The 22,636-nt window shown below is 55.8% G+C and overlaps 1 protein-coding gene across 18 annotated transcripts in view; it reads right to left on the minus strand.

The window, feature by feature from the left end:
- CACNA1A (calcium voltage-gated channel subunit alpha1 A) overlaps positions 1 to 22,636 on the minus strand; it is a 157,322-nt gene that overhangs the window by 73,822 nt on the left and 60,864 nt on the right. For 11 of the 18 annotated variants that reach the window (XM_037887956.2, XM_043532900.1, XM_043532894.1 and 8 more), the window contains exons 4-17: positions 19,639 to 19,730; positions 18,672 to 18,824; positions 16,639 to 16,826; positions 9,962 to 10,065; positions 9,116 to 9,231; positions 8,140 to 8,196; positions 7,627 to 7,722; positions 6,093 to 6,302; positions 5,326 to 5,438; positions 4,578 to 4,690; positions 3,150 to 3,281; positions 2,743 to 2,815; positions 2,000 to 2,117; positions 1,240 to 1,307 (exon numbers count right to left, since the gene is read on the minus strand). In XM_037887956.2, the coding sequence (XP_037743884.2) occupies positions 1,240 to 1,307; positions 2,000 to 2,117; positions 2,743 to 2,815; positions 3,150 to 3,281; positions 4,578 to 4,690; positions 5,326 to 5,438; positions 6,093 to 6,302; positions 7,627 to 7,722; positions 8,140 to 8,196; positions 9,116 to 9,231; positions 9,962 to 10,065; positions 16,639 to 16,826; positions 18,672 to 18,824; positions 19,639 to 19,730 (1,633 nt within the window). The remainder of the gene's footprint in view (positions 1 to 1,239; positions 1,308 to 1,999; positions 2,118 to 2,742; positions 2,816 to 3,149; positions 3,282 to 4,577; positions 4,691 to 5,325; positions 5,439 to 6,092; positions 6,303 to 7,626; positions 7,723 to 8,139; positions 8,197 to 9,115; positions 9,232 to 9,961; positions 10,066 to 16,638; positions 16,827 to 18,671; positions 18,825 to 19,638; positions 19,731 to 22,636) is intronic. The other 7 variants (XM_043532895.1, XM_043532902.1, XM_043532890.1 and 4 more) reach the window with 5 other exon arrangements.

Genomic DNA, 22,636 nt, shown 5'->3' on the forward strand with positions numbered 1-22,636 from the left:
AGCCACGAGCCCACTCCTCACCAAGAACAAGGGGGCAGCACCACCATGTTGCGCAACGGACACTTGACAAAATTACTGGATGTAGTGATGGACCTTGGCAGGGGGCAGGAGGGAGCTCCGGGCTGAGGCAGGGGGTTGGGGTATGGGAGGGGGTACGGACTCTGGGCTGGGGGTGCGGGTTCTGGGGTGGGACCAGAAATGAGGGGTTCAGGGTGCGGGAGGGGGATCCAGGCTCAGGCAGGGGGTTGGGGTGTGGGAGGGGGTATGGACTCTGGGCTGGGGGTGCGGGTTCTGGGGTGGGACCAGAAATGAGGGGTTCAGGGTGCTGGAGGGGGCTCTGGGTTGAGGCAGAGGGTTGGTGGGCGGGTGTGTGTGAGGGCTCCAGCTGGGGGTGCAGGCTCTGGGGTGGGGCTGGGGATGAGGGGGTGCAGGAGGGTGCTCCGGCCTGGGACCAAGGGGTTCAGCGGGTGGGAGGGGGATCAGGACTGGGACAGTGGGGTGGAGCGCAGGGGTCTGTGTGTGCAGGCTCCATGCAGTGCTTACCTCAAGCAGCTCCCAGAAGCAGCGGCATGTCCCCGGTCCGGCTCCTATGCAGAGGTGTGGCCAGGCGGCTCTGTGCACTGCCCCGTCCGCAGGTGCCGCCCCTGCAGCTCCCATTGGCCGTGGTTCCCGGCCAATGGGCTGGGAGCCGCGGAGTCAGTGCTTGGGGAGGGAGGAAGAGGCAGTGTGCAGAGCTGCCTGGCTGTGCCTCCACCTGCTACAGCAGGGACGGGGAGCTGCTTGTGGGGAGCTGCCCGTGAGCACCCCCCACAGACCTCAACATTTTTACCATGGACACTTGTGTCTGTGTATGGACACGTTGCCGACCCCTGCGAGGACACTGCTCGCGATTCAGCCCTCAGGATGCTCCCTAAGGAAGTTCCAGAGTAACAGCCATGTTAGTCTGTATTCGTAAAAAGAAAAGGAGTACTTGTGGCACCTTAGAGACTAACCAGTTTATTTGAGCATGAGCTTTCGTGAGCTACAGCATCCGATGAAGTGAGCTGTAGCTCACGAAAGCTCATGCTCAAATAAACTGGTTAGTCTCTAAGGTGCCACAAGTACTCCTTTTCTTCCTAAGGAAGTTCGACTTCCAAAGGGGCCCCTAGGGCTGCTCTGAGATCTCAGGGCTCCTGAACCCCCCACTCCCCGATCATCCTGCCCTGGCCCTGCCAGGCAAGCCAGGGAAGTTGCTCCCACCTTGGTGAGCTCCTGTGCGTTAGCCAGGTTATCCACGGCGATAGCCAAAAACACGTTCAGCAGGGTATCTGGTCACCCAGTCAAGGCAGAGCCAGCTCCAAACACCTCTGAGGCCAAGGGCAACCATCCTTGCCCCAGCTCAAGCCACGCCTGGCTTTCAGCATATTCCCAGGGCTCTCTCAGCATAGGGGGCGTGGTCTGCGATGCACATGCAGAGCTTGCTTGCGCCCGCAGCACCTGGGGCTTCCTTGCAGGTCTCCCATCCAAGGACTGGCCCAGTGTACCAAGGACTAGTTTCACAGCCCCAAGCTCCAGCTGCTCCAGGCCTGATCCAGAGAATCGCTCTCTTCCCTTTGCCTGCCGAGACAGCTAGCTATTTCTAATGCACCCATCACTGGGGCGTCTGAGCCCCACAAAGAACACCACTTCACCCTTCACCGACGAGCCCAAAGCACTTCTTCACACAGGTGTCCACGAATCTCACAACCCTGGAACGTCCCGCCACTGAGGGAAAGGTCGCCATTATCCTAATATAACAGATGGGGACGCAGAGGCACAGAGAGAGGAACTGACTAGTCCATGGTTGCACAATAAGCCAGAGGCAGAACTGGGAACAGAACCCAGGAATTCTGGCTCCCAGCCCCTCCTGCTCTAAGCACTAGACCCCACTCCCCGCCCAGAGCTGGGGTTAGAACCTAGGAGCTGGATTCCCTCTAGAGCCTGCTTTCTTTCTCTCCTGGGGCCATCGAGCAAAGGATACAGTTACCAAACAAGGTCAGAACAATGAAATAGACCGAGTACACCATCCCCTGATGGACTCCGCCCTGAGATTTGATCCCATCGTACATTACCATGTTCCAGTCTTCGCCAGTCAAGATCTGAAAGGGAAAAGAACAAGGCACCACAGGAGGAAGAGAATCCTTTCAGACAGTGCGGAGGGGCCCACGCCACCCCCCAGGACCAACACTGAGATGGGAAGACAGGTCTCCAACCCTCTCTGAGCCATGGTGAACATCGCATCATCAAAATGGGGGCGGGTGAGGGAGTGGGTGCAGTCTGTTTTTGCTGGACGGCTTACTGGAAATCTTGGAAATGGGACCTGGGAACTTTCTTGGCCCATCATGGAAATAGTGGGGCATCTTTAACCCAGTGGGTTTCCTCCCAAAGGGTTCAGCAGGCATTTGAGTTCAATAGCTGCCCATAACCCATTGGCCTGCTAAACCCAAGGTTGTGAGTTCAATCCTTGAGGGGGCCATTTAGGGATCCGGGGCAAAAATTGGGGATTGGGCCTGCTTTGAGCAGGGGTTGGACTAGATGACCTCCTGAGGTCCCTTCCAGCCCTGATATTCTATGAGTCTATGAACACAGTGAATGACAATCGCTTCCCCTTTGTGGGTGTCCTTCAGAAGGGCCTTTCCCCTAAGTTCACGCCGTGATGCCTCTTCCTGTTTCCCTGCCCAGCTCTAACCGCCTGTGACACCGACCGAGTGATGGAGCCCGTACCTGAAATACTGTCATTATTGCTGCTGGGAAAGTGTCGAAGTTGGTGGAAGGGGTCCCATCGTCAAAATTGAACCTGCGCAGGGGAAACACCAAACCAACACACACAGGCACATTACTCACACACCCCCTTACCTGCCTGCCATGTCAGAGGGAAAAGAGTTAGCCAGGAATGTCTGCTCCAGTCCCAGCCTTTCCCAGCAGATGGCGCTGTCGGGGAGCGGGGCAGGACTGCTGGCTGCAGGAGGCACTCCCAGCTACTGCAGTCCCAGCCTCTCTCTGCAGGAGGCGATACAGGAGCACTGGCTGGGACCAGCTCACTATTAGTCTGGTCCCAGAGCTTGGTGGGATCTTGAAAAGGCAACAGGTTGGCTGAGGGCTTGGCTCGGAGGGTCCCCCCAATTACTCACTGGCCCCCAAAGAGCTGCATCCCCAAAAGGGCAAAGACGACGATGAAGAGGAAGAGAAGGAACAGCAAGCTGATGATGGACTTCATGGAGTTCAGGAGAGACACCACCAGGTTCCGTAGGGAAGCCCAGTACCTGTGGAGAGAGACCAAAGGAACCACAGGTGAGCCCCTGACAGCGTGTGATTGGGTGACGGCAGACAAGTGCACACATATCGATGGGCAGATGTACACGTGTGATTGGGTGTTTGTGTCTGTGGCCATGTTATTTGCCGGCTGCATGAGACAAACTCAAATGTGCCTTTAGATCAGAGGTGGGCAAACTGTGGCCCATGGGACCCTCTTGCCCGGGCCTTGAGCTCCTGGCCGGGGAGGCTCGCCACCGGCCCCTCCCCTGCTGTCCCCCCGCAGCCTCAGCTCACCCTGCCGCCAGCACTCTGGGCGGCGGGGCTGCGAGCTCCTGCCGGGCACCGTGGTTGCGAGAGCTGCCGGCCTGCCCTGGTGCTCTAGACTGCGCGGCAGCGTGGCTGGCTCCTGGTGCTCTGAGCGGCTTAGTAAGGGGGCGGGGAGCGGGGGGATTGGATAAGGGGCAGGGGGTCCCGGGTGGCAGTCAGGGGACAGGGGGCGGTTGGATGGGGAGGAGGTTCTGGGGGTGGGGGCGGTCAGGGGATGAGGAATGGGGGGGTTGGACAGGCATGGGAGTCCCGGGGGACCTGTCAGGGGGCGGAGGTGTGGATAGGAGTTGGGGCAGTCAGGGGACAGGGACTGGCAGGGGGGGAGGTTGGATAGGGGGTGGGGTCCTGGGGGGCTGGTTTGGGGTGGGGGGGTCCCGGGAGAGGGCGGTCAGGGGATAAGGAGCAGGGGGGGTTTGATGGGGTGGGGATTCTGAGGGGGGCAGTCGGGGGTGAGAAGTGGGAGGGGGTGGATGGGGGCAGGGGCCAGGCTGTTTGGGGAGGCACACCCTTCCCTACCCGGCCGTCCATACAGTTTCGGAACCCCGATGTGGCCTTCAGGCCAAAAAGTTTGCGCACCCCTGCTTTAGATGTTTATACTGTCATGGCACAGCCTAGGGCCCACAGTTAAAGGTGAACACCAACAAACGGACACACACACGAGCATGTGTACACACACATGCACTCAAGCATACACACACTGTAACCTAGGGTTGCCAACATTGTATTTAAAAAATAAGAGACTGTTTCCTTAGCACCCCTGCCCTACCCCTCTTCCCACTGTTATTATAATTAATAATTATTATGAATAATAAGCAGCACTCTGGGGGGTATTTCTTACTGCTTTTTGCATCACTCAGCAACTCCCAATCTTGTTGTACAAAAATAAAAAAGCAAGGGACGTCCCTTGTAATAAGGGACTGTTGGCAACCCTAAGCGTACCACACACACACACACACACACGAAGCAAGAGAACTTACTTTGTGATTTTGAAAATACGCAATAACCTGAGAGCTCGTAACACGCTGATTCCAAAGGATGTTCCAGGCTTCATGACAGCCCAGACCACCTCAAAGATGCTCCCTATGATAACCTGCCCGAGAGCAAAGAAGCATATTAGTGGCCTACAAAAGACTCTGGGCCTTGGCTGTGCAGGGACCCTTGGAGCTGACACCTCCCAGCCTCTCCCACCTAGGGGCTGACAGCATGCTCAGGACAGGCTGTGTATTCACACACATGCACTGCAACACCTGTACCCAAGGGCACACACATGATCACAGGCACATGTGCGCACCCACCTGCCAACGCTCACCTCTGTGCATGCACTCCCACCCTGCCCCCCGTACCTACCCATTAGCATGTACAAATGCACACAGACACACTCCTGCCTCTAACCCCATGCAGCTGTAAATCCACACTAACTCCACAAGGCCAGATTCTGATCACAGCTGCACTGCTGTAAATCCCGATTAACTCCAGTGAAGTCGACTTCAAGGGAGCTACTGTGAATTTACACTGGTGTAACAAATCACAGAATCCAATGGAGCTATTCCAAATTTACACAGTTGTAATTGAAACCAAAATGGGCTCAATGGAGATACTCCAGATTTACACCAGTGTAACTGAAACCAGAATATGGCCCGACGGAACTGCTCCTGGTTTAACGGGTGCAAGCGAGCCCAGCCACCCCTTGCAGGCCCCGTGGCGGGCAAGGAGGTGCGGACTTACGGCGCAGTCGAAGCAGTTGAAGGAGGAGTGGAAGTAAGGCCGCGTTCCGAGCCCGTACATTTTTATAAACATTTCGGACATAAAGAGTCCTAAGAAAATGAATTCTGCATAGTCTGTGAGAGAGAGAGAGAGAGAGAGAGATGGCTCAGACCTGCCCAGATCTCCCTGCCAGCTCCCTCCCACCCTGCTGCTCTCTCCACTAAGAGAAACCCAGAAATTAAACTGCCCGTTGAATGACCCACTAATAATCTCTTCCATTCCTAGAAGAAAAGGAGTACTTGTGGTACCTTAGAGACTAACAAATTTGTTAGGTGCCACAAGTACTCCTTTTCTTTTGGCGAATACAGACTAACACGGCTGCTACTCTGAAACCTTCCATTCCTAGAGCGCCCTCACCCCAAAGGATCACAGAGTGCTTTGCCATCTGATAGACACCCACATAGGGAGACTGTCCGTTCCCACCAAAATCCTCTGGTGCAGGGGGTGTGGCAGCTGGTTAACAGCACGGAACAGTGCCGCGCAGACATCAGTCACCCAGCACTAAGGAGCAGCCCGCTCTGGGGTGGGGCACAGCGGCTGTTTAACCGTCCGTAGTAGGGACGCCTCCCCCAGTGGTGAAATGCAGCCACCTGTAGGGCTGGGGTGCACCAGAAGTTAAACAGCCATGCCATCGAGGAGAGGAAAGGAGGAATCCTCAATCCAAGTGAACCATCTGAGGGGATGTGAGAGAGAAAGGAGCGTGTGCTCAGGCCGCTGGCCATACTCACAGAGGAAGTCGGATAGCCAATCTGGCTGGCTGTAGTGTACTATAGCAACACACAAGGTGTTGAGTGCTACCAGACTGAGGACTGTCCAGTAAAAGGCCTGAGTTTTGACCATTCGGCGGATATAGAAACGCATCCTCCTCTCCCTTTTGTGAAAAAAGGTGGAGTTTTCCAGCTTGGCACTTTTGATGCTGGCTCGAGCAAAGGGTGAACCTGCAGAGGGAAGAGAGGAAGGTTAGGAGCAGCCCCTGGGCAAAGGCCCCAACATGGCTGGAACAGGTGTTAGAGGGGGCAGTTTATTGGGTTTCCCCATTCCCCGAAATAGCTGACTCTCCACCCGCTCCTCAGTTGAGTGACATGGCACCTGGGCCGAGGATCTCAGCGCACTTACTGGGGTCAGCCTGTAGGACAGCAAAAGAAGGATCCTGCATCCAATGAAACTGCAGTGTGTGTGGCAGTGTGACCCAAGGACCTCCGGATGCCAACTGGCAGAGGGCCCAGGAGTATACAAGGGAACAGGGATCCCTGGGTGCACTCAAAAGGGGTTATGTAAGGTGGCTACTGAAAGCCTGTGTCAGGCTCATCCTCATAATCTTTGCAAGAGGTACATATGGAGAATATGCGAGGAGCGATGCGTATATGCTAAAACTGATCTTCCCTTGGTCTGGGAGTTAAGGCAGGTCACCAAAAGGTGGCCCACATACTCCTGCCAGGCAGGGGGAAGGAGATGCTTCTCTCTCTAGCCAGGAACATGCAAACTGCAAATTGTCTGGTACACAATAGACGCCCATTTACAGTCTGAGCAAAATGCAAATTAACAGATTGCGGGGGCTGGAGGAAAACACAAAACCAGCAGGAGTTTATGGGTAAGACAATGAACTTCTGAAACTAGGTGAACCCCCAGTTATTCCTTTAATTGGGAAGAAAATTGGTGAGTGGGCTTGATCTTATGAGAATGGGTCTCAACCAAACTGGTTGAAAACTCTGGGGACAGAACTTGGGGTATCTTGTAGGAGATAGGGGAGTGCCCTGCCCATTAAAGTTAGTCTCTAGAAAGCGTGTTACGATTTTGCTTTATATATAATAACCATTTGTTTCCGATATTCTTACTGGCTATCGCTTCAATCTCTTCTTGTTTTCACTGTATATCTCAAAGTGTGTTAAGCTAAGTGGTGATCCTGCATAGAATCCACCAAGCTGGTGTGTCTAACTCCTTTGGGAACAGCCAATCTCAGAGTTGCGTGAGTGTTCAGTGGAACAGGAGCGCTTGGAGGACCTGGGGTTCAGCGAATGCCCATCCCTAGCCTGTACAGACAGAGCGAGGCCTGCAGGGACCTGGGGAGCGGTGCCTGTCGTGCCAGAGGCTGTGGCTTCAGGGAGCTGGTCCACAGCAGGGACAGACAAAATTCCCTAACACTAAGGGCAAGTGGTGGTGAGGTGACTCACAGCCCTGGGAAGCGTCCCAGCGGCAGACAGGTTTGTCCTTTCCCGCATCACACGGTGCCCACCGTGGCTGCACACAAGGCTGCGGACCTACCCACTGAGGAGATGTCGGCCAGCTGATCATCTGCTTCCTCCGGGTTCAGCAGGTCTGTCTTGCTTTTCTTGATGGTGGCTCTCCGCAGAGCTCCAACAATAGGAACATGGCAAGAGAAACAGACATTATCCTTTGGGTTTCCCAGTCAGACTCTGTACAGTGCCCTGGCTGGAAGGGGCTGGAATAGCCAGGAGCACCCCCTCGGTGACCCTGCCTGCCCCCAGCAGCACCCCCTTCTGAGAGGAGCTGGAGAAGCCAGGTGCTCCCCCCACAGCCAGTGCTCCTGCCCCACTCCCTACGGTGCCCCCTGCTAGACTAGGCTGCACCAGAATTTCTCTACTATTTTTTCTATCTCCGGAACTTTTTGGAACATGGACAGATGAACAGCACCTGTTTATACTGAGCCCTCAAGCCAGCCCCCTGGACTGCCCTCTATTAGTGCAACTGTGTTCAGAAGTCCCAGGGGAGCCACTATTTCTCCAGCCACTCGGCATTCAGGGGCACACAGCTTACCATCAAACGGGAGCCTCTGCTCTTCCTCCGTCTCATCCTCCGCTAGGATCACTTCTTCTGAGGGAAAAGAACCGGGAATTAATCTAGGCAACAACACGCCCCTGGAATTCTGGGGAAACTTCTTAAGCTGTGCTGGGATGGGGCCAAGTTGAGTCCGCTACAGTCAAGGGCCAGAGCGAAGGGCATCTATGCTACCACATTTCAGGGGGGAGGGGCCCCATGGTGCCAATCGAGGTCCAATGCAGAAAGAAGCCACATGGCCAAAGGGCCCCTACTACGGGGCACCCCTCCCCAGGGCACGCAGGAGGAGGCGTGCTGGCTGGAGGGCCCTAGCAAGGGGAAGGCAGGCTGGAATGCCCTGGGAGGGAGGAAGGCTCAGGTGGAAAGGAGTGACTGGGAATATGGAAAGAGGTGTGGGGTCCGCATCATTCACTTCACCCCCACCAGGACACCCATCCCTTGTCCTAGCAGCTGGTCAGTGACTCCATAACCCTGCCCTGGAGGGCTGAGAGGGGAAGAGCAGACGATGTTGCACCAAAGATCAGAGCCAGGGGGAATGTTCACTTGGGAGCCTGCATGGAGCTCACTTAGATTCCGGGGCTCCTTGCTGAGTGGACTGACAGGCTGGGTTCATCGAAAGGGGCCCAAGTTTTCGGGGAGATCTTGGTGTTCCAGATGCCACCTTTGGGCCCAGCCCCAGAGATGTGTTTAGGTGCCTAACTCCCACTGATTTCAAAGGTGCCGCAGTACCTTTGGTGATCTGGGCCTTTGAGCCTTTGGGTGGGTTGGCAACTCAAACTGAACGCCAGGGCAGGGGATGGGAACCGACCCGACACATGCTTCCCAGAGGCAGGGAAATAGCATCTGCCATTGCTGGGCAGAGGCCCAGAGAGGGGCAGGGACCTAGTGCATTAGAACTGAGAAGAGTATGCTCCCCCCATCCCCGGCTGGCGTTGTGGTAGAAAGGAGTCCTCACCCGCTTTGGAGATCCACTCCATGTAGCCGTTGAGCTCCCTCTCAATCTGCTGCTGCCGTCTCAACTTGAGAAACGCCCGCCGGTTCTCCACCCGCTCTCTTTCCTTGGCAAACTCCCTGCAGGCATCAAAACAGTCAAACTGTCTGCCAGGCTGCCCTGCACATGTCTGAGCAGGTGGGTATCACAAGGAGGGGGCGGAATGCACCTCCTCCCCTAAGAAGGTGCCATTTGGGGCACCCTGTGCATGTGGAGCGTGTGTGTGCGTGTGTACCTGTGTGAGAAGGGGAAGTGTGTACATGTGCCTGGTATGTGTGACCGTGTCCGTCTATGCAGTATGTGTGCGCCCATGTATCTACATGGACTGTAAGGGGTGTACACACAGTGTGTAAGACATGTGCACCTACACGTGTGTCCATGTGTATGGATATACGTGTGCCCACGTCTGTGGGTGGGCAGCATGGCTGTGGGTGCAGGGCGTATGCCAGGGAATCCAATAGCAGCAATGGCAAAAGCCTATTGGGTTTGCTCTGACCCCTTCCTGGAGGATCGCACCTAGGACTTCTCCTCTGCAGATCTCCCAGCTCTTTACAAGGTGGGTCAGTGTCACTCTCCCCGCTTTACAGGTGGGGTAACTGAGGCACAGAGCACAGAAGTGACTTGCCCAAGCTAATGCAGCAAGACTTCCAGGTTTCCCCGCTCAAACTACCAGAGACCACTCCCCTCCCAGAGCTGGGAAGAGCAGCCAGGTGCCCTGGCTTCCAGTCCCATGCCCTATTCCCTACAGAACATCCTGGGCCCCTGGAAGTCAGTCGAGAATGCAGCCCAGGGCAGGGGCCACACACTTACCCAGACAGCACCCCCAGCACAAGGTTCAGCATAAAAAAGGATCCAATGATGATGAGGGGGATGAAGTACACCCAGTTCCAAGTGTTCCCTGAGGCATCGTTGCTCTGGGAGAGAAGGGAGTGACTCAGCCAGTGCAGGCTGCCAGGGCCAGGCTGTTCCTTCCCTCCAAGGAGGGGCTGGTGACCATGGACCCCAAGCAGCCGGCCAGCTCAGCAGGCCCACTCCTAGCCCGCTTCCAAGAGAGCTGAGTCTGCTGCCCAGCCCCCACTAGGCTTAAGGTGACCATATTTCCCAAAAGGGAAAACTGGACACCCCCTGGGGCTAGCCTGAAGGCTAGCTCTGGCCGAGCTGGCATCAGCCACTGGCCCAAACTCCTCCCCCATGCAGGGCTGGCCTGAACCACCCACCCATGCTGCTCAGCCCCCAGGCCCACATGGGGCCATCCCGCAGTGCTCACCCCCCCTTGGCTTGTGCCACTCAACCAAGCTGCTACCCCCCGCCTCTCGCCCATGCAGGGCTGGCCTGGCCAGAACCGCTCGCCCGAGCCCTCACCCCCTGCACGTTCCTCCACCTCCTGCTAGGGGTCGCTTGCCACTTTTTGGGCAAAACTGGGCATCAGTTGGCAAGTGCAAATGGGACAAACGCCAAGTTTTGCCAAAAAAATTTGGGACGGCTGGGACAAGGCTTAAAAAAAGGGGCTGTCTCGGCCAAACCGGGACGTCTGGTCACCCTACCTAGGATGGGCCCTGGCACCAGTGCGGTTAGCACAAACAGCCCCCCTCAGCCACAGACGCACTAGGCCACGGGGACTGATTACCTGTCCTGCTGCTCAGGTTGGGGTGCCTTGGCAGGGGATGGGGGGAACATGCCCAGCTGATGTCCCTACGCTCCTCCCAGAGCGAGGGCTAGAACCTGGGGTCCTGACTCTCAAAGCCCTGCTCTGCCTGCTAGGTTACACGCCTCCCACCAACACCCTGGCACTAACTGCTGCTTGCAAACAAACCATAGGCCACTCTGCCGGCTCCCTCCCACAGCCACTGCCCTGAGGCGCTCAGAGCGAACCCGGCCGCTCCCCACTCTGTGCCTTGAAAGCAGACATCAGCAGCAGGTCATGGGTTTGCTCCAGGGAAGGTGCTAATGGACTCTTCTCCTGACTGGCTTCTTTGTCCTCCCCTTTGTAGTGCCAGGGGCTGGAGGGGCAGGAGCAGGGATGGGGCGCTTTGTGAGCCTCCGCTCCACGAGCTGCTAAAGATTCCTTGTCCCCATTTCTCGCTGCTAAATATAGGCCAAGGAACAAAGTGAGCGGCAGTCTCCCGGCTGCTCAGCCTAATGAGAGCCCAGAGTGCAGCAGAGGGGTCTGGTGACAGTGGTGCCTGGGGAGTGGGGAGCATGTGAAGGGGCCTCAGGGCCTCTACAGACTCTGCCATGCCCACCATCTCCCCGTAACTGCAAGGGGCAGACTGGGTCCAGGCTCCCCTGCTGTGGCAGCCTTGTTAGGGCAGCTCCTCCACTCCCATCCTGAAGGGACCTGAATTCTGCAAGGTGCTTGTGTCCTGCCAGATGCCTGGTCAACAGCTTGGCCTGTGGCATGGCCAGGGTGCCTCGGGACTTGCACTAGGAGCTGGGGGGTCGGGGGGTGGGTGACTCCCAGCTTGCGCAGATATATTTGGGCTAGCTGTTATTGAGTAGTGCCACCAGGGCAGCGGCAGCATGAGCTAGCTGCCCCGAGCACAAACCCACGTGGGGCCCATGGGAACATCCTCGGGGCAGCAAGTCCGTGGCTGCTGCTTCCAGTGCGCTATCTGCACACGGGGTGTAAGGACTGCATCTGTATGAGCTGGGGATCACACCCCTGACTTACAGTGTAGACGTAGGCTCAGCAGAAGGTGCAACAACCCTCCACGTCACACCCCAAGCCCTCTGAGCCATCCTGCCCCCAGGCACTGCTTCCCAATTCGGCTGGCAATTTAGGTCCCACTCAGAGGCAGATTGCCATTGCCTCTTGCCAATGGTTCGGCTGGTTCAGTGTCTGGTCCCTGCCCCCCTTTTCACACTGTAAAACAACAACAGAATCCTCTGTGCTGAAATGCAGCTGTCTCTGGAGGGGTGCGGGGGTGCAACAGCTGCTTCGCAGCCAACGTCAGCCCCATGGTACAGTTTGGGCAGGGCAGCAGGCACTGGATGGTGGTAAGACAACTGTATGCGATACACATGTTTTCTGCTCTCCTCCTTTGCGAGAGACTGGAAAGAAATGACTCGCTGGTTAATTATCCAGGGCTCCTTTCAAATCTAGCATAAAAGGCACATGATGAAGACAAAAGGGAGCAGGGTTCAGAGGAAGCAATTACCCACAAGGCCGGGAGTTCGTGGGACGGTCTAGAGCGATTGGGTTGTCGATGACAGAATGCGTCATAAGGGCTTATTCCACCGATGGATTGGCTCAACTGAACTGCACTGCTGCATCATGGGGGGTTCTGGGTCTCAGGCTCCCCCGATGGGTGGTTTTATCCCCTAGTCACAGGGGCAAACACATTGGCGCAGAGCTGATGGGGAAGTTGCATATACTCCTCTGACTGTTGCTCTATCAGGCATATGAGCTGGCTTGCGGACATCTGGGTCATTGCCATGAAGCAGAAGGTGGGCTGGAGGCTTGTGAGATTGTAATTAAGGTGCATCATCACCCAAGGGCCTTGAATTGTAAAGTAATTAATGAACCCACCTCCAGGGGAGGTAAGTGGAGACCATAACCAATATGGGGAAACTGAGGCACAAAGAGCAGCAGTGTGATTTTCCCAGTCCCCAAGGGGAAGTCTGTGCTCAGGATAGAACCCAGGAGAGCTCACTGGAGCAGTAACTCATTAACTCTCCCCTCCGGAGAATATTTTCATTCTCAAAGTGAATTTCATTGGAGGATGGGAGCACCAGGCTGGCAGCCCCAGGGGATGGCCTGCTGCGTTTATCCACAGCGTGGTGAGCACGGTCAGCATCTTCCCTCCCATGCTCATGGCCCCTATCAACGTGCCTCAGCCCTCTCCTGGGGAAACCCAGCTTTGGGGGCAAGAGAGGACATAGGCACGCAGCTGCTAGGAACTGGGCTGAGACCCACTTAACTAATTTCACATAGGGACCAATGGGAGCACACCTCAGTCACAAGTGAATGGAGCTGAATTCAAACCAAGGCCCTAGAAGGGAAAGGCCACAATAGCCCATCTCCCAGCCTCTCGAGCCAGACATGCTGGGCACTAGATTGGAGAGGCACCATCTACCTGGGAAAGGCTCTGTGAACCATTCCCTAGTCCCCCAAGCCAGCCAGTCTCACTGCCATGGGGCCAGTTTGGAGGTGCACCCTCCCTAGAAGGGAAAGGCCCAGAGACATTCCCTGCCTTCCTGAGCCAGCCAGTGCCCCTGCCCCAGGGCCAGCTTGGAGCCAGTGGCACCAAGAGGGGAAAGGCTCCATAGTGCCCCTGAAGTGGAACCTGAGTAGAACCTATGAACCTATGCCCTGGATGTGAATCCCACCTCCTGTGCACCTGCCCTCCTCCACAGTCGCCAGTGCACACCCACGAAGAAGTGTCTTGCAAAGCCCTTGTCCAGAGGCCCGCATAGGTGCTGGAGCAAAGCCCTGCATGGGACTAGTCTTCAATCCTGCTCCCGCTATCGTGGCAGTGGGTCCTGCAGGATCCCAGTCTTACTGCAGGGCTCCATTCTGGAGCTCCTCCTGCTCCCACCTGCAGCAGACTGCCATTGCTTCTGGAAGGTCAGCTCTCGCCAAGAGGACTGGCGCAAAGCAGATCCTAAACCACCACCAGTTTGGAGGGGCTGACAACGGCTGACTCATGGAGCAATGCTGGCTGCTACAAATCCACTTGGAAGCCTTTGGGGACTAGAGAGAGATGCAGGCGGTGCTGCTCCCGCTGTGGTGGGCCTGGGACACGAGGTCTCTCTCCTGCATTAGTGTGATTAGCTCATGGAACTAGGAATAATTTATGTTTACATTGCGCTTTCCGTCCCCAAGTGCTTCATGGTCTCTAGAGAAGGATCTGCCACCCACCACCAGAATGCAGCTACCTCTGCGGGGGAGCACGGCAGCTGTGTAACAGCCCACACCCACACTGCGTAGCAGCTTTTGGCAGAAAGCAAGAAGAATCCTGTGTCACACACAGATTTCAAGGGAGGGTTTGGGGAGGCTGAATGGAATTTGAGCAGGAGCCTGGGGCTAAGGCAGCTACTCCTGGGGACAGAGCCACGGGATTCCAGTGATCTCACTGTAGTGTTTTATCCAAAAGGCAGATGCTGTGGGTGTGCAGCTTCCCTTCCAAGCAAAGCATTGAGCTCAACAGCCCTTAAGGGATAGGAGAAGTGCCCCCTTCTGGATCATCAAGGCAATTTCCTGCTGCACCCTGGGCTTTCCTTCCTGGTCTCCACCCAGAACTAACTGGCCAGGTCACCGTTCAAAGCACCTCTTGTCCTATTCAGTCTCATACCCAGACGGCTAAGCTCAAGCTCCCCCAGCCCAGCTACATGCTAATGCACCACAGGGCTGTCCTTGCACACACCAGACATACTCAGACACCTACACACTTTAGTGTTAACACACACAGACATATTACAGCCATGCTACCATAACCTGGCACTTACACAGTTGCAAATTAACACACCTACTTTTCCACAGTGCTCCCTTCACAGGTTCTCTCACAAGGTCCTGCCCTGCCACTCACACACTACAGTGCCATGCTCACTAATGAACTCCCCTCTTGCAAGCTAACACACTCAGCCACAGTGGAACAGGGTCACTCCCTCCAGAGCATCCCTCATGACATGGGACAGCTCTGCAGCATCCCTACCTCAGTTTCCCCCTCCAGGGTGGGTCCCCTCAGCCTTCCCCACATTGGTCACATGACAGCCCTCCAGCTAGTCACTAAATAAACTTGAATGCTTCCAGGATAACTAGGGTCCAACTAAAAATCCTAACAAACAACAGGTTCTTCTGCCCCTCTGGAGCCCACTTTCTGGATTCAGTTTCTTTGCCCCTTCTGGGCTACCATGAAACCCTTCCCCACTCTGTCACAGAGCGCTGACTCCCCAGCTGCTTCCCCTGGAACTCCTCTCCCAGTCTACAGGTCCTGGCATTCCCCGCTCCCTGCCCCGCAGAGCAACTGGTGCTTTTAGCTGAGCCCTGCCTCCCAGGACTTTCTCCCTGGAGGCCCTTTATCCTCGCAAATTCCTACTGCCTCCCCTACGAAGGAACTCCCTGCTTTCTCCTGGGGCCAGCCTGTCTCCCTGAGAAAGAATTCCCTGGAACACAGTTTGCTCAGCCCTTTTTAGGAGACCCAGGTGTTCTCAGGTAACCCATCCCCTTAGCTCCACCCCCTCAGGCTACAAGGCAACTAATTATGGCACAGGTAGGGCTGGTCCCATTTGCCCTGTAAGGGCCAGTGACCCCCTCTCTCTCTCACTCGCACACACATCCCTGTCACCTTCCCCAGAAATCCAGCGACCCCGGGCTGTGCATGGGAGCTGTCTGAAAGTCCCCCTCTGGCACCTTTTCCCTGTATGCCACCACCAGGCAGGCCCAGCTTCATCCCCCATTCTCCAGCCTGCCACGAGGCCTACGGGCTCCAGGCCAGGCACCGCCCTCTCTCTTTTTCTCTTCCTCTGTCTCTCTCCCCTTCTCCCCCACCCCACATCTCTGTGGAGCACTTTATCCTTTTCCCTGGCTCAGCAGAACGCCCCAGCTCATTAATTCTGCACACATGGCCAGCCGCGTGCCTGGCCTCTTGCTTGTGAGGACCCCACTGCACTTTGGATCAGGGACAAAATGCTGAGAGAGAAGCAGGCTGTCAGCATCCTGGAAGCAGGCTCCCCTTTGGCTGGGCACTGCTGCCTGGCGGCTTCTTAACTGCAGTCCAGGGGAAGCCACGAGCCTCCCTCTGGAGTCTGGACACATGTCAGCCACAAGATGCCTCTTGGGTCCAGTGTCAGGGCTGTGAGGGGGCTGGCTGCCTCGGGCTGGTGGTTATTGGCCCAGCTGAGAATATGCCTCAGTAGATTCAGGACTTGTGAACAGCCAGGTCTGTTCTGGTCTCACTCATGTAACTCAGAGCTGAGAAATGGGTTGTTTTGGCCAAGAAGATTTGTGCCTCTCTCTAGGGGCTGCAGTGATTCTACAGGGCAGGACCAGGGCCAGGAAGGCACTGTAGAGCCAATGTCCATATTTGGTGGATTCAATGGACCTGCAGTACAGAAATGACAGTCGTGCCAAGTGAGTGCGGTGACCCTGCAGTACAGAGACGGCACCCGTGCCAGGTGGGTGCGGTGACCCTGCAGTACAGAATCAGTGCAGGTAGCAGGCAGGTCAAAATGCTTTACAACCATTAATTAACAAACTCACCCTGTGAGATCATCACCCCCTTTTTACAGATGGGAAAACTGAGGCACCAGCAGGGCAGTGACTCCCCCATGGCCAAACCATAAATCAGCTGCAGACTCAGGAAGAGAACACAACAGTCCTGATTCTCAGCGTTATGCTCAGACCGCTAAGCACAGCTTCTTTATCCAACTAATGAAAAGCAATATGTGCAGGGAACCCCCTACCCCTCATGCGTTTCCTGCCCTGCCCCCCAGATGCCAGGCAGTGAAGGCCTTAGAGCCCAGGGCTGCTGCAGGCAGGGACTCACATAATAAAGGAGTTCGGTCCACCCTTCCATGGTGATACACTGGAAGACAGTCAGCACAGCAAACAGGATGTTATCGAACTGCGTGATCCCGTAATTCGGGCCTTCCCAGTACTCACGGCATTCTGTCCCATTGGGGCACATGCGGGCTGGTTCTTCTGTCCCACATGGAACATCGACCTTGATTTCGCCTGCAGGGTGGGAAAAGAAAAAGGACTGATATCCCGACGGCAGGTGGGCAGCCCTGCAAAAGTCAGGTAACCCCATGGCTGGCGGGTAACCTCGCGTCTGACAGCTCATCTGAGGGCTGGTGGGTTACCCCACAGAAGCCAAGGGCTTCTCCCTACATGGCCCCTTCCACTTGTCAAAGAGCTGAGGTAGTAACGATACCAAGCCCTTCCCGGATCCTTTTGCTGGAAGGCCCCAGTGCGGGGCACAGGAATTGTGTGCAGAGAGAAAGCAGTCGACGTTCAGGAGCCTGGCATCCAAAGAGCCAGCCTGGTCTCTACAAAGGGAGGGGGAATGGACAGAACCTGTGTCTGAGGGTATCAGGAAGGAGCCCTGAACCTGCTCCTGCTGGAGTCAGTGGCAGCAGGGCTGGGCCCTGTGCTCTTCGGGGATGGGAGCCTTGGGGAAGGAAGCGTTGGGGCACCTGGTCATCCCCACACATGCCATGCCATGCAGCCCTCCTGTGTACAGCACTGGCAAGCCCTCCCCCCTTCGCCCTCCATGATCCCAGACACACTCCCTCTCTGAAGGGGACTGGGATCCCCACACTGAGCTCCAGACCCTTCCCCTCCTATTTCTCTGACCCTCGGCACCACAGCATCTGAACATCTCAAAGTCACTCCTTGGCCTACCAGCCACCACCCTGGGGTATTACCCCATTGCACAGATGGGGAGCAGAGACACAAATGACTTGCCCAGTTACACAGGGAGACCATGGTTAAGCCAGGAACTGGACCCGCGTCTCCTGGGTCCTGGTCCAGCATCTCTTCTTCTACTCCCAAAGCAGGGAAGGGATGGTCCTCTCTACAGTACCTTATGGAGACCCCTCCTGGGACCCTGAGCTGAGCTCCAGCCCCTGACTCCCAGACACCCTGTCCTGGTGCAGGGAGGGGCCCTGCACTGAGTGCTGGTTCCCTCCAGATTGGTAGCCGGGATTTGCAAATACTAATCGGAGCCACTTCTCTCGTGTCTGCTGGGAGAGTCAGACTGCCTGGGACCCTGCAGGTGCTTCCTCTGTCCCCCTCTCCTTCCCTCCCTCAACCCCCTTCTCGATGACATGGCCGCGTTGCAGAAATAGCTCTCCCTCAATTAACACCATCTCCATCAGGGGAGAGAAATAATTAGGCCATTCCATATTGAGCGCAGGCCAGGGGCCCAGGGAGGAGCGGGAGAGAGAGAAGGAAACAGAATAGTGGGGATGACAGGCAGATTCCAGCCCCACGCCCTGAGACACTTGGCCAGGGAAGGTGCTGTCACTCGTTGGCTGGGTTGCTGCTCACAGGGCCGGTGCCGGCTGGGTTCATACCACCCTCTCTCACACACAACAAGGACTGGGATTTTCCAGCTGCGGCTCTTCAAGCCCTTTACAGATGTTCCTTCATCTAGCCTTGATCCATGTCAACATGACCTCCACATGACAGGGGGGGAAACCGAGGCACAGAGAGGGGAAGTGACTTGCCTGAGGCCACACACCAGGTCAGTGCCAATGCTTGGACTAGAATGTCCTGGCTCCCTGTTTGCTGCTCTAGTCCTTAGACCATTTTTCCTCTAAGAGCTCGGAGTAGAACCTCCAAGTCTCAAGCATCCTGCTCTATGCCCAACCCCTCCAAGAGCGGGGATTAGAACCCAGGTGTCCTAGCTCCCAGACCCCTGCTTGACAAACATTCCTCCCTATGTGGAACCAGCATGCAAGTAAAGGGAGCTTGTGCTGGCCCCTTTCTGCCGCTTGACTGGCAATTCCCTGCGTCACTCACCTACGGGACCCCGATCCGAACGCAGGGGACAGGCGATGCGGGCACTGGACCTACCTGTCACCAAGTCAAAGCAGGTGGTGTGAAATTTTCCCATATAAAATTCTAATCCTATGATTGCAAAAATAAGGATTGCAAAAAACAAGAGTAGGCCAATTTGTAGCAGAGGTATCATAGCCTTCATGATGGACTTCAGAACAACTTGTAAACCTGGGGCGGGAGAGAGGGAGACAGGGTGTCAGACGGCTGCTCCCACGGCAAAGGCAGGACCATGGAATTCTGGGGCCCCGGAGCAGTGCGGGGAGAGTCCCTCACTGCACAGCTGTGTGGGGACCCCACCAAGGATCCTGTGCTCAGCAATGAGACTCCACACCAGGAGGGCAGTAGATCAGTTAGTTAGACTAGAAACTCTGGGGGCCAGGCTTATCTTTGTGTTCTGTGTTTGTACAGCACAATGGGGGCCTGGTCCCTGACTGGGGCACCTAGGTGCTACCGTAATACACCTAATAAACGTACAGCACCCGCACAATGGGGTCCTCTCCATGACCAGGGCTCCTACACACTGTCATAATCAAGCGCCACAGAAGGGGTCATCCTCTTCTAGGCAGCACTGGGGAGACACCCCCCGTCCCCCGCAAGTGAGGCCATTTGGTTCTGGACTCCTAGGTCCCTGAGTAATGTTTGCAAACGGAGAAGTGCTTCAGAGACCAGCAGCAGTCACTCTCTGAACACACAAGGTCAGACAAGCTCTTCTAAAACCTCTCTCTGCAGCAGCTCCTGCCAGTTCCCAGCTTCAGTATGAGAGTAGCAGGGCAGCTGTTGGGAGCTGAGTCCCACTGGGGGATGACAAAGCCCAGGGCTGGGTGCCGGATCCCATAGGGAGGTAACAGGGCCTGGGGTTGGGTGCCGGGTCTCATTGGGGGATGACAAGCCCAGGGTTGGGTGCTGGGCCCCATGAGGAGGTGGCAGGGACCCGTGGCTGGATCCCAGGTCCCATGGGGAGCACAAGGACTAACTCACTTACTTGGAATCCCCGACACCAGCTTTAGTGGCCGGAGCACACGAACTGCCCGCAGCGTTCGCAGGTCGAAGTCAGAGCCGACTTTCGCCAAGATGCTGCAAGAGACGAAGGGGAGAGAGACAAAATAAGGGGCATGCTGGGAAGTGAGGCTGTCTGCCCTACGTGGGGAAAGCTCCCCTCTGAGAGGAACACTGTAATTTTGCCACGGGAGGGGGGGAGAAAGGCATGTGTGGATGGGGCTACAGTAGGAACTGGTGGAAAGAAGGGGTCTCACTGCAACTGGGCAGCCAAGACTCTCAGGGTCAAATTCTACCCGCACATAAGCAAGTCAACAGAGCTGGGAACAGAGCCCAGGAGACCTGACTCCCAACTCCCTCTGATCAGACCGCGAGCTTTCACTCCTCTCCCCGAGCCAGGGAGAGAACCCAGGAGTCCTGCTGTTACCAGCTAAAGTGAAGGGGGCCTGCTTCATGAAAAATAAAATCATCATCTACTTATTTCTTTCGCACATTCCTTCCACGGATCCCACGGGCTCTCCAAGAGAGGAACACGCAGGAATAACTTGCTCAGCACTGAGGGGTGCAGCAGCTGGTTAACGGCGCATGGCAATACCGCACAGCTGCTCTGGAAGGGGATGATCCGATCTTCATGTGAAAACCCAGGGGGAGTGGAAGGAGGCAGAATTCAATTATCTGTCTTGACATTTGGCCAGGATATTGGAGCTAACATCCCGACTCTTAGGAAAAGTGCCACAGGATCCCATGAGCAAAAGCTGACAGGAGCCTGGTTTCATAGCATCCAAGAAGGGGCCAATCCAACATCCCCTCAGTCACATTGGGAATGTCACTCTAGTGCAAAGCTACCCCTGGCACCATGCTGAGGCAGTGGGGGCAGCCCTGGCTGACTGCGACGAGCGCTCCCTAGGGAACCCATCTCAGCCCCTGGGTTTTCCTTGGAGGTTTTCCAGGCCTGCACATACCTAGCCTGTGAATTCAGACAGGATCATAGCGCGGATGGCCTCAGTGGTTAAACCAGCCTGGTTATAACACACAAACCTGTTCAGATTGTAGCACTAAGCATTTCAGATCAGACCCATAACTGGTTTCATCAGCCCAATATCTAGACTAACAGGCATTAACTCCAGTGTCCTGGACATATTCCAAGTCAGATTTTGCTTCCTTAAAATGCTTCCCTGCAGTTTCAGTGGGATACAGGATTCTCCATTACCTTCTGACCTAAACTCTCGAGTAGCGTTGCTGTGCGGGTGTTAGCAGCAGCCACCTTCTACCCTAGAAGTCTCTGCATTTCCGTGCTGGGGGAGCCATCCCAGTACAGTGTTGTTGTGAGGCTGTTAAACAGCTGCCACTTTCACCCCACCCAGAAGTGGCTGCACTTCGAAGGAAAGTGAATTGTTCCATATTTAGATCTCTTGGGATGAAAATGGCTCTGGAAATGGGAGTTAATCTAGCCCTATGTTTGTCTCTTTCTTATGATAATTAAAAGCTGAATCACAGGGGTTCAATAAGTAACTCTGGTTACAAAGCTTTTATTCTTCCTGGCTACGAGACATGAATCAGCAAAAGGCACAACTCCAGTGAGAGGGGCGTGTGTGATAAACAGATAGATCCACACACTCTCCCCAAAGGACCATAGCTCAGAGACGCTGCGGCCTGGGCTCCCATTGTCAGCTTTAGACCTTGGTGGATGCAGGAAGGGAAGGGGATGCTGGGATAGGGACCCCCGGCATGAGAGTTACAAAGGATTTGGGGGCACATTTGGGGGGTTATGCCCTCATTTCAGACGCTTCTCTGCTGCCAAGGTGCAAACTCCTGTCCCAGACGCCCCTGTATTCTTACACACCCAGCACACACCCCTGCTGCCCTGTCACACCCCAGTGCCTCTGATCCAAACCCTGCCTGCCTGTCCCTTCCTTCCTGTGGTTACGTTCACCTCTCCAGAGCATCGCCAGGAAACCAATAATCCAGCAACTCCTTCGCCAGTTGTAGGGGTCGCTGGAGGTCCATCAATCATTCATGGGCCTTAGTGCCGTTCCTGAAAACACCTGCCCGGATATGAAACATTTGCTGTCCTTGCCACTCACCAAGGGTTTGGAACACCAGCGGGCTAAACTGGGGACGTTCCCCCCAATATCTCCCCAGCAAAGCTTTAGGGTCCAGATACTCTGGGAGGCAGATCATGATCAGCTCTAGGTTTGCGCATGTCTAGAATCTGGCCTCTTTTAAACACATCCCTGAGAGGTTAAAAATTTGTCACAAGCCTCCTGTGGCAGTGTGGTCCTCAGATTTGGTTCACAGATGAGAAAATCACTCCTCTAGGATACTGTACTTGTGTGGTGGCGTGGCTGGCACTCGCCCTCTAGGACGCCGTATTTGCGTGGTGGACTGGCTGGCGCTCGCGCTCTATGACGCCGTATTTGTGTGGTGGCGTGGCTGGCGCTCGCGCTCTAGGACGCCGTATTTGCGTGGTGGACTGGCTGGCGCTCGCGCTCTAGGATGCCGTATTTGTGTGGTGGCGTGGCTGGCACTCGCCCTCTAGGACACCGTATTTGTGTGGTGGACTGGCTGGCGCTCGCGCTCTAGGACGCCATATTTGTGTGGTGGCGTGGCTGGCGCTCGCTCTCTAGGACGCCGTATTTCTGTGGTGGCCTGGCTGGTGCTCGCGCTCTAGGACACCGTATTTGTGTGGTGGACTGGCTGGCACTTGCGCTCTAGGACGCCGTACTTGTGTGGTGGCGTGGCTGGCGCTCGCGCTCTAGGACGCCGTATTTGTGTGATGGCGTGGCTGGCGCTCGCGCTATAGGACGCCGTATTTGTGTGGTGGACTGGCTGGCGCTCGCGCTCTAGGACGCCATATTTGTGTGGTGGACTGGCTGGCGCTCGCGCTCTAGGACGCCGTATTTGTGTGGTGGACTGGCTGGCGCTCGCGCTCTAGGATGCCGTACTTGTGTGGTGGCGTGGCTGGCGCTCGCGCTATAGGACGC

This window comes from Chelonia mydas, chromosome 20, assembly GCF_015237465.2.
Source record: "Chelonia mydas isolate rCheMyd1 chromosome 20, rCheMyd1.pri.v2, whole genome shotgun sequence".
In the NCBI taxonomy this organism is placed as follows: domain Eukaryota; kingdom Metazoa; phylum Chordata; order Testudines; family Cheloniidae; genus Chelonia; species Chelonia mydas.